Genomic DNA, 15,611 nt, shown 5'->3' on the forward strand with positions numbered 1-15,611 from the left:
AGCAGAAGTTGTCGTTACACACTAACGTCATTTCGAAGCATAGGCATCATGATTGGCATTCATTTGAGCATTACGCATCAGATATGAACATTTTTTCCCAGGTTGAAACTAATTGAATTTAGATATAAGCGAACGATAGCATTTTGACCCCAAACTGGCTTTTGTCAACAGTTGACAGACCGACTTCCAGGTTCAAATTGGAGTCACCGCATTGATCTTCGTTGTGTGCCGTTATCCTGTGAAATTAGAGGCCATTACCGACTGATTATCTGGTTAAACAGTGTGATTATCTGACTGCTTGATGCCCAGATGTGTATATAATGGACGATAATGGTATTTGGAACACACATTGCAAATGCAACGTGTTATTTTCTGACTTTGTATTGAATTAGTGTCAAAAAGGGGGGAATGAAATTCAAACATCACAAGCCGAGGTAGATTTATATCAAACCGCTACACCGGGGCAGAATGAAATAATAACATGCTCTGAGGCTGGACTTCTTTGTCAGTAGGAAAAGAAAAAAAACCAGGCTTGACATTAGTGAGGCAATATTGAATAGTTTTCTTTCTCACATGGTCACAAAGCACAGGGAGCATGGGAGGGAGAGACAGAAAGCTGGAGCCCAACAAAGTGGCCTCGGGGCATCTGTGCAGCAGTGAAACCCAGGAGATCAGTCAATAAACAGGCAGGTTGTTGTTGCAGGATCAATCCAGGCCTGGAGCATTGCTTCACTTCTAATTGCCATGTGCACCCACAATACAGCCCGTGGTCTCGACGTTCATGTGCCAAAATCTTTATGGAGCCTCTCACAGCGTTGGGCATTGTTTGAAATTGCATGAAGAATATTTAAGTACCGCATCCGAAAGTTTTTGCTGTTTATATATATATATATATATATATATTTTTTTTTCACTGAGCTTTTACTTAACTGAACAGCTGCCACTTTGTAGTTTGTTTTTCTGCGGATTTCTTTTCATATCGCTGCAGATGCCTGGCCAACAGGTACAGTGTTGGCAGCAGAGGGAGATATTTTTACGACAGTAGATAAATGAGCAACAAACAAAAACATAAATATTAAGTGTCTCCTTATGGCGCGCGTTCAAGCGAGAACATGTGCGTCTGACCATCGGCTGCCGCCTGCTGTTCGCTGAAAATGAACCGTTATTCACGGTTTCTATTTGTTGCCGTAGTCACTTAAATATATGATACATCAGGCATTTGCGTCGTCGTATCGCGTGTTGTCATGTGACCGGCACGGAGGAGATGCCTTGGCTCCGTTCACTCCGGTCCCACGGGGGTGTTGTTTCTGCCCAGCATGACATGGCTGTCTGAGTGGGCAGGAAAGCTGCTTGAATGGAATCCCAAAAAAAACAACAAATTCAACTGTAGGTTTTCCTCGGTGATTAACAATGACAAGACTGTCTCTAACTGTGTCAATCACAGTCAAACGGCAAGGACTTGAGTTCCTACAGAAGTCCAACATACAGGCAGACATTGTGAAACAAGGCTGTTTCTCCACTGACAGTAGCCACTATAGGCCCGGTGGGGGAGAAGGACTTGTGTACTAGAACTTCCTGTGTGTCCACCTCCATATGTTCATTATTTCTGTGCCGTTCAAGACACTCTGGAAATTGCAGAAAACTTCGGCAGAAGTAGACCAAGTGGGCAAATCGCCGCTTCATCTCAAAAACAACTCCTGGAACTCATTGAACATCACAGATTGAGGATCTATAATTCCGTTAGAGTATCCAAAGGAGGATTGTTCGTTTCATGCAAAATTGAACAACACATTCCCTTAAGCATCGCTGTCTTATCTTTTTCGGGGCAAACTTAAACTTCAGAGTTTTTGTGAGGCTATTCCAGCTGGATGAGAGCGTTGCCGGAAAAGCTCTGGTGAAACCAAGCCGGGCAATTTTCCTCATCGCCTTGTTGTTTGTCCTCCTCTCAGTGTTTTTAAATGGCAGCCTCTGTCAACAGCCGCAGCAGGGGGTTAGTCTACTGTCTGTTCGGCTCTGCTGCGTTATACCCTGTTGCTCAAAAGCCTGGAGAAAGACCAATCAATGAACGAGCCACTTACCCTGTTATTCAGAGAACAAAATAATGTCTGTAACTCCCAATCTGTCGCTGTGGAAGGAGCACAAAGAACCTGTGTACCAGACCAGTGCTTTAATGGGGAGATGAGAGCGAGGGCTGATGGAGCTGTGTGTTGGAGTCCCATTATTGTTATGCGGAATTTAAAAAAAGGCCCAGATGAGCTGCTTCATTCCTCTCGACTGATTTCGTGACAGGTAGCACGGAGAGAAAAGCTCTCTTTTCACCTCCACGTATCCTTGAGCCTGTGTAGTACTACGGCCGTCACAATCAATACTACCAGTGTCCTGCATACTTTACCTGAGCTGCTCCTCGCTACTGTAAAAGCGTCCCTCGGGTTGGTCCCGTGTTCTAAAAGTGAGAGCTCACCAACACGTCTCCGTGGGCCCGCTGTTTCGTCTCTGGTTTTATTGACAACAGGAGCCAGGGCCATTGACTTCCAAATGGTTCATAATGATTTGATCTGCTCCGCGAGATGCCAGGTATACTCCATGACATCATTGAGTAGCCCCCGCGATCGCGGCGCCACGAGGAGACTCGAGCTCGAGCCCTTTGCGTGCAAATTGAAATTGACCGAGCAGAGGTGGGGGTGGCGGGGGGGGGGGGAAACCCCACTGAGATGTCGTCTCCGAAGTGTGTCATGCGAACGCATTTACTCTGAAGTGCGATGCGACGGATGGAGGACGAGCCCGAGAGCCTTGTGAGGTGAAATAAAAGGAAAGCAGGCCGTTAGCCACAACGCGTCTTCCTTGGCCGTCTGCCTGAGTTATTCAGGTCAAGGAAGCAACATCTCTTTTAATTTGTGTCGCGGCCTCGCGCCATTGTTTAAGACAGCTAAAAGGCCTCTTTTGTGTGACACATGTGGAGCCATTGAAAGGGCCCGCTCGTCTCTCTAAATTGACTGCACTCACCACACTTCATGTTCTCTTTCTCTTCTAATTTCCTCTTTTCTGTCCCCCCACTTTGCTCTACTCCCTCGTCATCTGTCTCACCATTGTTGTCGCTGTCGACGTGGAGATGACCACCTCCCTTCACTCCCCCACCTCATGACTTATAACGGAGTGCTGAGGTGGAAATCTCCTAAGGAGCCGTCTCTGTAAACACACGATTGCTGTATCTCTCCCCGCACAACTGTCTCTCCTCTCACCATCCTCCTCCCTTCCGCTGTCTCTCTGCCCTTCAGCTCCCAAAGCTTGTACTTTAAAACTCGTCCTGTGAAACTCATCCAGCATCCCACAGCCACCCACCCTGATCCAGTCACCATAACCAAATCCACTTTAAGACCGACACAAACAGATCCCAAAGCCTCGTAGCGGAGGGGGTTGGAGACGAGGGGAGGATGACGAGAGGGAGGGGGGTGAAGAAGAGGGCAAATGAAATGGCGCGATATCTTCAGCGAGCCCCTCTAAATAAACCTTCCCGCCTGAAGTGTCTTTAATCCCATCTAACCCCAGAAAGAGACGCATTAATATGCAGGGGCGAGGGGAAAAAAAAAAAAAAGACATGATTTGCTGTGATGTGATGAGATCTGGACCAAGAACAGGAGGAGAATGAGAGGAATGTGAGATAAGTACAATGCGCTAGAAGAGGAGGAACGGGGTTTGACAAGAGCGAAGACAGATTGGAGAGACGAGATGCAGATAGAGGCAGAGAGTCAAAGATGCAGGGAGCGGGAGCAAGAAAGATAGAGACATATATGGCTGAGCTGGCAGCCTCTTTCGCTGATTAACATGCCTCTCAGACACGGTGAGAGGGATCAAACTTGCACACAGCCAGGCCTGGGAGTTATGCCTGCAATGCAACGATAGAGTGTGTGTGTACGTGTGTGTGTGTGTGTGTGTGTTTATTTCTGTTTGTTTGTGTTTGGATCTACTGCTCGGCACATATGCAGGCATGTGTCTTTGTTCACAGCTGCCTGGTGAGCACAGTTGTCAACTGGAGATGTCTGTTGATTGACACCTCAGTGTGTGTGTGTGTGTGTGTGTGTGTGTGTGTGTATGCCACATGAGATGTGACATCCAAAACAACGGGGTGAGGTAAAGTAGAGGCGGGTGAACTCGTCCTGGGAATCGATACATTGCAATGGAATTTATCTGATTGCGCTGGACGAGCAACGGGGGCTGATTTGGGGCGGGAGAAGCTGGAGAGGGGAGGGGGAAAGGGAGGTGAGAGGAGACGGTGGAAAGAGGAAAGGTAGAGAGTCGAATGGCTGAGTCCAGGATGCCGATAATGCGCCGCGTTTGAGTGTGTGCGTGTGAAATGGAAGGACGTGCGGGTTCACGTTTAGTATCTTCGCCGGTGCCAGCCGGCCTTCCTCTGGGAGAAGATTCGGGCCCTTTCTTGTTTGTCGCTGCCGCGAAGGAGAAAATTGCTTTTAGATGCTGTTTATGATGTGGGCGTTCACAGTGGAGCGTTTGACAAGATGATTTTCCTGTGAAATCCGCCCTTATAAATAAATAATCTGGACACAGCTGCGGGACACGCAGCGCTATAGCGCACATAGAGATTCAACACAGTGAATTAGTTCGCCTTCAACTTTGCATTGAATATGTTTATCTTGACATCCAAGCGGGGGCTGAGTTTGGCAGAGTTTCCTGCGCCGAGCAGGGGAAGTAGGTAAATTAAGCGACGGGAAACACCATTAGCCCACAGAGATGTGGTTGCGAAGCCCGAAATGTATCCATGTTCCTTTCCCCTCCGGCTCTTTTATGCTCTGCAACACAATCACTTAGACAATTTCTGCTGCCCTTTCACACGTTGCATTGTCCAAAACGTGTCTGTGTATCGTACTATCGGACTTTTATGCTTTGTGCTTAAGGGACCAGAGCATTTGTTTAGGCCACTTATCGTCAATCAATCGATGCTGAAACATGAAAGATTGATTCTGCATTTTGAGGAAGACAGTTTAAACATTTGCTTCCTGAGAGTTACGTGAGAAGATCTATATAACTGTCATATCTGTCTGAATAAATCTGTCTTTAAATACGGTATGAAGCTACATGTAGCATCCGGTTAGCTTAGTCCAACACAAACTTAACTTTGCCATCAACTTGTCAAAAAATGAAGAGAAGAAGCATCAAATCATCCTTCAAGTGCCACTAAATCGAACAGATTGACACTTTGTTTCACCAAAGTGACTTCTCGAAGTCTCTGCTGGTTGCCTGGCAACCTCATGGTCACGACGAGACTCCAGGAAGTAGCTGCCCCCGGCCAACAAACGGTCCGGCACATCACTCCTCGTAAAACCACAATGTGCCGTTTTTTACACTCTGGCTTTTGTACGGATTAAACAGACGAGATATACAATTGATTTGTTTTTGTCCCATTTGACGCAGAGCCAGCTGCTCCCCCCCGTTTCCAGTCTTTATGCTCGGCCTAACTGTCTCTTGGCGCTTGCGTTGTATTTACTGTGCCCTCATCTGTATTTGCTAACTGAGCTCTTAAAATAAATATCCGCTCTAACAAACCATCTGGAAGTGGGTGATGCTGAAAAATAATATAACATGTTTTGTTTCTGATGGCCACGCAGGTTGAGGTATTGTTACATCACGACATTGTTCTTATCCCCAAGCCCAATAGTAATGACTCACTGTGGTCTGAGCACGTCACGTCTTTTTTCTGCCATTACGGCTCTTTATTTGAAGGCTTTTTACATTAAAAAAAACAGTGAAAATGTCTTTGCAGTTTAACTAGTTGGTGCTGTTATTTATCTACTCTTTCTAAATGACTCAATCAGCAATTAATTTGCATTCTCCTCCGTTTTTGTTGTTGTATACCTTCTATAACGAGTAAGGTACATTGAACTGTGAGTAGCAGTGCCCTTTTGCAAAGATGGCCACTAAAGTCTGCAGAGTGTTTTCGTTTCCCCCCCCCCAAATGTTCTATTTTTGCCCACCGCCCGACCTCGTGGCCCAACCGACAGTCACTTGTTGCCATTACAATAAATCCACCTCTCCTCCTGATTCATAAGCTAAAAGGGCAACCAGTCCTGGAAGCGAACATATTGCCCTATTGAGTTACTCCCGAGTATTTACGCGAGATAATACATGTCCTTGGGGGAATTGTAGCCGAATAATCACATCATGAGGGATTCTGTCATGCTGCAGAACGTCTTATTACCATTAGCAGGGTTTCTGTATTATTTATAACCATGCTAGAGATTATCGCCTTGTGTGTTTTCTTCTTCTGGCTTTATGGAGCCTCCAGCCAGTGATGGATGGATTTGCTTTTAGTTTCCCGTCAGTCTCCGAGTGTGTTTTCTTTTCATTTTTTACTGCAGTGGAGCTGCGTTCCTCCTACATGGATGGTTTGAGTGTGATTTATGACTTTGGCCCCTGATCTCTGCCCTGCTAATGATGCTTGTAAACTGGTGGGAAGCCAAAGGTCAGGCCTATCTCCACTGTTGTGATGTGAGATGAGGTTTCTCCTTGTCTCGCCAAGCATGCTCGAGCTGAAATTGTAAAAGAAGCACAGAGAAATAAAAGATATGTGTGGTACAGAGAATCAAAGATTCATCTCAGCGCTCCTTCGTGGAGCGTCTTCCTCCTGAAACACAGACCTATAATTAACCTGCAGACGATGCAAAATCTTTGTTCTACTCCGTCTCGATTGCGAATGCTGTTCCTCCGTCTCCCGGCGTCTCCGCCGCTGTAATTTTGAGGACTGTGAAGGTTAATGACGGTGACACAACTCCAGGGCGAGCGCCAGTAATACTCAAAGATATCCATTCATCAACAATAAGCTATTACAGGTATTACATTACTGCTCCGTCATTCAGCGCTCTTTAGTCGGGCTACCTCTCGCTCATTAATGGGAAGCACATCCGCTGCGGAGAGAAAGAGTCAGAGATTATCTTATTCCAGCACCAACCTTTAAATCCCCTGAAATTATATATCCATTAGACACATGGTGCTGTGTAAAGAAGATACTGTACCTGGCTTCACTGTCAGGTAGCGGAGTCAGAGGACGTGTTCTCATGGTCTGCTCCGGATAGAAGAGGAGTGTGACAGCGACGTTTTTGTCCTCCTGCACATGCTGCACATATTTCCCACTACATAAATTCATGGTGTCTCTCAGTGCATGGGAAAACCAGTGTTATGTGCATAAAGGTCACTCTTCATTTTTCATTTTCCGTGCACTCCCCCTCTTTTCTCTCTCTCGACCTTTTTCTCCTTCTCGTTCTCTCCCTCTCTCGTTCTCGCTCTCTCTCTCCTTAAATATGCGCTACATTATTGAGGCTCCAGGATTTCATGTTGATGCAAATATCTAGTAAACAGACCCCGGGTCACTCAAGTCCCGAGCAAAGAGAAGAAATCATGTGTGCATTTTGCTCTGGCGGAGGGAATTCCAGCATCGTTTTTACATTAGGCCTGAGAGAGATAGAGGGGGAAGACTGTGGTTTGGCTTAAGTGAAGCCGTAATGCCCAGAACAGATGTGTGTGTGTGTGTGTGTTGTTTTGTTGGGTGCATGTGTGTGTGTCGAGTATATAGAGTATGTGCTTATGTATGTGCATCCATGTCAGGGAGTCAGGGGTCTGAGGTCAGCAGAACACATTTCAGGTGTTTTTTAAAAGAAAAAAACCAAACGAAGAGATCTTTATTTATACAAAACATTTTTACTGGAGGGGAGATAAAATGCACAAAGTGAAATATCAGATGCTGTTTAAAATACAAACACAACGAAACTAATCAAATGCAGAGGGGACAACAAATGTCTGTTTTTTCAACGGTGGTAAATTCGGAGCACATATATAATGCAATGTGGCAAAGAATCCCAGCAGCTTGGACCCTAAAAAACAAAAACTACTTTGTGAAATTTAAATTTAACTTCTGATACAACCACAGGGTTTACGAGAGATTACATAGGAGGTCTGACAGGTGTGCATATGGATTAAGAAAGTCAGAGAGGTACTGACAGCATCAGGTAGGGAGGGCTTCATAAATGTAATCTGTTCTGAAACGAACTGAATGCCAAAGCAGAGATCTGACAGGTGACAGGAGCGATGTGATTACACTTCTTTTTGTTGTTGTGACCCTTTGTTATGACCCATTTTGATTAAATTCAGCCCACAGACTTTTTATGGTGGCATATATTGGACAATTCCACACTTTAAGATGTAGATCCAATGAAATCCAATAAACAGCATCCTCAAGGACGTAGCATGCCCTTTATTGTATGTAGCGAGGCTGAGAGTAAGGGTGTAGAAGTCAGCTTTGCATTCTTACAACATTGTTGGACTTTTTCTTCAAAAGAGGATTATCATTGATGCAGCAGAATCAGAGACTCTGAGTCTTTTTTGGAAAACACATATTCTTCTTGTCAAAATAACGTCCATATTGACCATGATGCAACCCAATGATTATTTTGGAAAGGTTTATTTCTGCTAAGCCCTCATCTTTCTAACGCCCCATCCACAGATGGTTTTTCTTTTCAAACTCAAACTCCACAAGCAACATCATCAGCTTTGCAGACAACACCGTGTTTTGCAGGATCGATTAATATTCGGGACATTCTTACATGGTTATAGCGTTGAATCAACACAAAATGACTATTTATTGAGAAGCTTTTTTTCTCTAGATATGTTTTTAAGATCATAAAAGACAGTTTATGTTTTATTGTTGATGCTGTTCTGGAACATAGGACATAATCAACAATAACAGCCAGATGTCTGACCTTTGTTGTCCTGTAATTCAAGAGAGAAAGAGGCTCGCGAGAACACGTTTCGTGCAACAGAGGATCAGCACCAATAACAATTATGTTGTTATCGTGTCTTTGTGCAGTTGCAGGACATCCAGATCTTTAAGTATTTTAAGACACGCGTGGGTACTGTGTAACAATGGGTCATCTGCATAATTGGTAACATGCCTTGTGTTTTTTAATTCATGTGGCCGGGAGGCAGCATGTACAGGCTGAACAGCAATGGTCCTAGTATTGACCCCTGGGGGGCTCCCCCTTTTTCTACACAACACAGAGATACTGAAACGTGTCATCCCTTTCGATAAGTCCTTCCCAACGGTCTACTCTTGGCTTCGTACGGCTATAAATCTGGCAATGCAAGTGTATTGGCTCGGTACTCTTCCTCTCCTGTTTCTTTTTCTTTCTGTCTCTCTCATTCTGGACATTCTTTGGCTTCACTCTCTTTACATCCTGTGTGACTCCCCCTCTCTCTTTCACCTCTGTTTCTCCTCATCACTCCCTGTAGTGTATCTTTTTTGTCCTGGCTTGTCACCTCCCCACTTTTCAAACTCTTTTTTTTTTGTCTATATCTGCTGTCTCGATTTCCATCTTAGCCTTAAATCCTCCCTCACAGCGTCCGTTCTTAATCTCTATTCACTAACCTCCTCACATACAGCCTCTTATGCTATTGCTGATTGAAGGAGATCCCAGCAGTACAGGCTATCGCCTGTCATTGATTCTACACACTCCATAAAGCAGCCTCTCCTCTCAGCTCTTATTTGACAATTAGGCCAGTCTCCGGCAAATCTATGGGGTGTTTTTAAGTCTGCATAAAGAAAATGGAACAATCATAAAATCCTCCCCGGCTTACTTGATACACTTTCCCGTGTACCCGCACAGTCTCAAGTACTGAACTCTGAAGGTCGTTTCGATGATGTGGTACAATAAAGGCAGAGCAAAGTGCAGCTCACTCTTGTGCCTGCGGCAAAGGAGTATTTATTTGAACATTAATTCCTCTTAAAAAGTTATTAAGTGTTTTAAGGATCAAGCTCAAAGTCTGTTGCTAGTTTCAGCGTATCTCTTTTACAATAACAAAGGTTATTAGAACCTGAAACCCTTTGGGTTGTTTTTGGCTCCCTTCTAGTTTGATCTTTTTTTTTTTTTTTTTTAACAGAGGAAACTGAAGTAAATTGAATCAAGACGAGGTTCTGGTACTACCAAGTCATCTTCTACTTCTGTCGTGTCACATAGACAAAAAAATGTGAGGGAATTTTCGAAGCGCATGCAATCTTTTTAGGAATGTCTTGGATTAAATATATGTGCCACTATAAGCAATCACAGAAAACTCCAACTGCGTTTCACGATTTTAACTTGCATTGATTTCTAACGCTAAAAAAAACAACATTGACATGAAGTTGAAACAGAAAACTGTTGTATCCTTTAAGCAATGTTAGCATTTATTTAAACTTGGCGAATGTAAGTCAAACATTCAGTTGAACATTCAAAGACTCTCTAGCTGCTAAATGCTCCACAAGGTTTACCAGCTACTTGATAATTGTCTGTTCGCTGTTTGGTGCGTTGTGGTGTTTGTGTGTAAGCCGACACACTATCCTGACAACGTCTCCCTATTGGCTGTTGCAGCTGAGCGGGAACCCGCAGGCGGACTTTCCAGGTGCGGTGTTTTATTCGCCGATCCCCTTGTTGTGTTACACACTTCATATGTTGTGAATGGCGTTCGGCTAAATATATCTGGGGGAAACATGCGCTTGTGAACTTTGGTACCACATACATACATCAATATGTACGTTTGTGCGAGTTTGGTGCGAATACGCTAACACCCCTAATTATTAGTGCAGATTGAATATGCAAATTATATTTCCAGGATATATACTGTGTATAAAAAAATCTACTTTGTAAAATAACGATAAAAGGATTTGAGTCAAAATAGACCGTGTTTGAATGAATTCTTCCTTTGTGCAGGCTGTTAGAAGCCCGGCGACCAGTGTGAAAAGGGATTATATCAGACTACTGCTTGAGTACTGTGTTACCAGTACTGATACCTCTGTATAATACTTGACAGCCACTCTGTTAAATGTTTTAATCATAAATACCCCAACCACCACAGCGTCCCCATTAACGCTGCTCTAATTCATTACCATTTTCCCTACATCTAGGACACGCATAATCTCGGTTTTCTTTCAACCATTCCAAAAGTACCTCACGGCCGGGTGATAAAAACACTTCAAGAACGTACACGCCGACAAGAATGGGGCGCAGGGAGAAACCAAGGCGCGTAATGGTGGAAGGGAAAAGGTAGAGAGATTGAGGGGAGGTGAAAGCGAGAGCCATGGCAACCCCGTAGTAAGTGACAACAGCATTTCAGAGCACATTAGCACCTTCATTTGATGATGAGTAGTTCTATTTGCATGCAAAGTATCCAGACCCCTGCGGCAGAGGGTCACCGTCTCTGAATAACCGGCAACCATTTCCACATCACTGGCATTCCTCACATCTCAAACCGTTTCCTCTTCTCTTGAAGGCCTCTGTTCTTTCGTCTGACTCGACTCCGTCTCAGAACTGTAGCGGTGCTCGTTAGGGCTTCGCCGAAGACGCGGGACGCCATTGATTGATTGGCTGGTGATTCGTTATCTGTGTTGTTTGAGTTGGCGGCAGTGGTGATCATTATGAGATGGCTTTAATAAGGTACGGGGAGAAATGCCACCCTCCACGCCCTCACCCCCAACACCCATAATCAAATTGATCCGGGGGCTGTGGAAACAGACAAATGAACAAGTCCGTGTAAATCCTGTTTGCGAATGGAGCGTGGTGACGAGTTCAGGAGTCCTGTTTCATTAACGCTAATGAAACGATAGTTCAAGTGGTTGGGATCTAAGTGCTCAGACCGAAGTTTCACTTGATCTGCAATTGTTTCCATTCTTCCGCCGGTGTCGTCACTTGCCATCCGTATTGACTTGGCGCCCAAGTAAGTCAGTTGGGGATGGCGCCGGATATCCAGCTCAATCTCTGAATATGTTTGTCCCAACACTGGAAAAACAATAGTCCCCCCGGTGACGGAACTGACACAATAATGTGGTGCTGACTGTGTAGTTTTTGACGTTTCTTAAATCCCAAACCATGTGCCAGCTTCAATACAACTTCAGTGACATGGACTGCCATTTCAATTTCAACAAATGTAGCGCTATAGCACCCTGGGGTTGAATATTTCAGTTTAGTGTCTCCTCCGAATGGGAAAATGTATATGTGACTTGCAGTACGCCTTGTTCAATGATAATGGTGTATTACTGTGCAGCTTGAGCCATGCGGCGAGGCCTCTGAATGGACTGGGCTGCAGCCATTTGTCATAATTACAGAGATGCTTTGGCTCTGAACCATTTGAGCACCCACGCAACACACACATATACCCCCCCCCCCCCCCCCACACCTCACACACACACACATTTTTATACTTGTGTATCTACTTATTCTGCTGTCCCATGAAATTGTATAGCCCAGGGTGTCTAATTATACTAATCGAATGCGTACCGCCTGACATTTATTCATCCATTATTAATAGCAGAAACAATAGAATCTGTGATTGGATATAGTGACTTACTGACTTCTCATCTTCTCTCTCTCTCTTACTGTTCATCACTTATCTCTCTCTTCTCTCTCTCTCTCTCTCTCTTTACCCCATAACCTCCCTTCTTCTGTTGGTGACTTTCACCTCCCATAATTTTCCTTGTGGGTGTTGAGTAATTAGCATGCCTCCCACTTTAATTCTGATGTCAGAGCAGGGAATGTGAGAAATGTCCCATAAAGATCATGTGTCCTGATAAGGTTATGTCTGGGACGCCATTAAAGAGAATGGCTGCACAATGGCTGTTTGTATCCATTGGGGGTAGAGAGATGGAGAGCGAGATGGAGAGAGGGAGAGCAAGAGAGAAACAACGAGAGAAAAACTGAAAATTACTCAAAGAGGGAAACTGTTTCCATGTTACTACATAGAGTGCAGTATGCTAGCATTTGTTATTCTTTTTTTAAATTATTTCTGTTGAACTTTATTCGGTACTTTCCCTAAAGTTACTGCGAGGAACTAATACAATAAAAGGCAAAATGATGCCTTTTTTTTTAGCTCAGACTCCGGCAGCGACCATCCTGTATCGGACAGACCCAGATCCGATTAAAATTCAATTTAAGATTCAAATTTAATTTAAGATCTAAATAAACCCATTCCTTATTTATGTTGTTACCATAATTTACTGTGTTATTTATAGATTGACACTATACAGCCAAAAAAAAAAACAGTATACAAACGTATGATCGTCTGTTTTCCTCTGTTGCTTTCTGCCATTGTTTGAGCAAAGTCCCTCAAGTACAAGTACAAGGGAGTTTGACGCGTTTAAAGAAACACATTGTTTAAAAATGAATACATAATCATTTACAAGTCAACCTTGCACAATAAAGTACAAACGTCAGGCGTTTGCCCCCTCAGTCTTTCTTGGTCTGCTATGACGCGTAGCTTCTGGTGGAGAATGTTAGCGACGGTGTTAATTGTCTTAACAGAGACGTTGTCCTCCATTTCCTGCACAGCTGGTTTCATCTATTAGTTAGCTTATAGCTAACTCTGCTACTTTGCACCTCACTGTACAGTGAGGAAGTCTTGCATGGTCCATTTCACATAAACAGATGAAGAACGTTTATATAGATGTCAGACTTAGCGCATGCTATACTAGCCTATGTTTTAGCATTTGTCATTATCCCATAATGTGCTAACTGTGGAAAGTTACATACTGCAGTGTTGCTCCAGCCTGCATTCAGTGATATTTTTACTCAATAGTGTGCTTTTATTGAATGAGGTTTTCTGCTTCGACATGGCAATGACCCTTTGCACAATGTTTAATCATAATTCATGTTTTATCGTAACAAAATGTAACACAACTCTGGTAATCTTTGCCAGCGAAGCTCTCAAGCCCACAATGCAGTTCATTGGACTTGAAGTGAACTGAAAAAACATGAAAAGAGTCTCAGAGAGACAAAGCCTGACAGAGAGGAAGGGTGCACGGTGCATTTTGTACGTTCTCATGTTTGTTTTTTGCATGTTTTACACACTGTGCATCTGTGACCACGGTAAATTACTGAGGAGTTTTGCGTAAAGAAATCCAACCTTGAGTATTCAAATTTGAGATGTGGCAATTGTGCGTGACTGAAAGAAATGTTTTGTGTTTGCAGCAGGGGGGAAGGAAGTCCTCGCCGCTTGATTTTCAAAACAAATTACCCCGTGTTGCATTCAGTGTTAAGATGACAACAAGATGAAAATCGAGTTATGGGGTTTTGTAAATTATGTGTTTGTGAAATTTCTGAGATATTTCACAAACCGATGCCAGGCTCATATGGAGAGGGGGAACATTGTTAGATAATTACACATGAGTCAGAGCTCAAGATAATAACAAGTTGAATAATAGGGCCTGTTGGCTGCACATTGAATTCCACCACACACACACACACATGCAACAGCAGCAACATTACAGCACACAGAGGTAGCGGCCAGCCAGTCATTGTCTGCTGAGGTTTGTGGCTGAAGTCGATACAGGAGCTCTACTCCAAGGTAGAGTGCTTAATACACACACACGAGATGTATCATGGAGGGTAACTTCATTTGGGTGTCATTTGTATTTCATCCGAGACACCAACAGTTTAGCTCCGCCGTCAGAGAGGTGATTTGTGGCCCTGGCAAGCATTTAATTGAAGTAAACCACCACTTCTCCCCCCCCCCCCTTTCCGCCTCTTTCATATCCTGGATAACGCTCAATGTCTGGAGCGTTATTGAGCCCTTCGCTCACTCTCTCCATGTACAGATTTTCCATTCATCTATAGGACACATAATGCCCTTTGTCTTGCCCAAGACGTCGCCCCTTTGCCTCCTTCGCATTCCTCACAGATGTGTCATAGGTGGCGTCGTGTTTGATGTGGTCATGGTGTGCCACAGTGATCTGGCTGCATTCAGAGCTGACTGGACACTTCTCCCTCGCTGGATGATTTAATCCCTCGCTCCGAGCAGCTATTTCTCTCCCCTCACATCAGGGCGTAGAGACAGAGATGCTGTGGGGCTATAAAGATAGAGCTTCAGTCAAGGAAAGCAGTCAGTCAGTCAGTCAGTCAGTCAGTCAGTCAGTCAGTCAGTCATTGGGTGAGTGAATGTCCCTCTGTCTCTCTGTATGTTCATTTGTCTCACTCCTCTGCCTCATTTAGCCACAACTCACTCGCTTTTCTCCTCTTTTTTTGTGTGTGTGTCCTTCTCTTAATTCCCACAGACTCCGCCGTGGTGTTGCTATGGCGACCGTGGCCCCTCCCTTCATCCTGCTGTGCTGGCTGCTCCGAGCGGCGAGCTCGGCGTTCCCAGAGGAGCCGGGGCCCCTCAACTTCATCCCCACCGAAGGTACTGACCTCCCGACTTTTCACGCCCTCCGGCCGCCTATACTCCCCCTGCGTGCCCGCCTCCCAGGTCGTGATGTGTGAGGTGTGGGATGGCGGCCCAACAGGCAGGGTGTTGAATAAGGAGGGAGGGGGGGGGGGGGCAATGGAGGAGGCTTAAAGTCACGGCGTGGGCTGTGGAGGTCAGACAAGCTCTCGCACGAATGGCGTTGACTGGTGTCTCGATCAGGAGGTGTGAGGTCGCACTCAGGAATGAGACCAGAGTGTAGGAAGGGGCTCTGGTGTTGGTGACTTTCCCACACACACACACACACACACACACACACACACACACACACACACGCGCACGCACGCTCAGACCCTCGAGAGACGCAGCTTCTCACACACTTAGACTTGGAGTCTCCGTGTCAG

General features: G+C 44.8%; 1 protein-coding gene across 1 annotated transcript in view; it reads left to right on the forward strand.

The window, feature by feature from the left end:
• The window catches only part of sema6bb (sema domain, transmembrane domain (TM), and cytoplasmic domain, (semaphorin) 6Bb), a 119,057-nt gene that overhangs the window by 40,702 nt on the left and 62,744 nt on the right, over nucleotides 1-15,611 (forward strand). The window contains exon 2 of the mRNA XM_068591207.1: nucleotides 15,080-15,204. Within this exon, the coding sequence (XP_068447308.1) occupies nucleotides 15,099-15,204 (106 nt within the window). The 5' untranslated portion in view covers nucleotides 15,080-15,098. The remainder of the gene's footprint in view (nucleotides 1-15,079; nucleotides 15,205-15,611) is intronic.

The sequence above is a fragment of the Clinocottus analis genome, unplaced genomic scaffold (genome assembly GCF_023055335.1).
Source record: "Clinocottus analis isolate CAN_PGR_092001 unplaced genomic scaffold, fCliAna1.0.p SCAF_25, whole genome shotgun sequence".
In the NCBI taxonomy this organism is placed as follows: Eukaryota; Metazoa; Chordata; class Actinopteri; order Perciformes; family Cottidae; genus Clinocottus; species Clinocottus analis.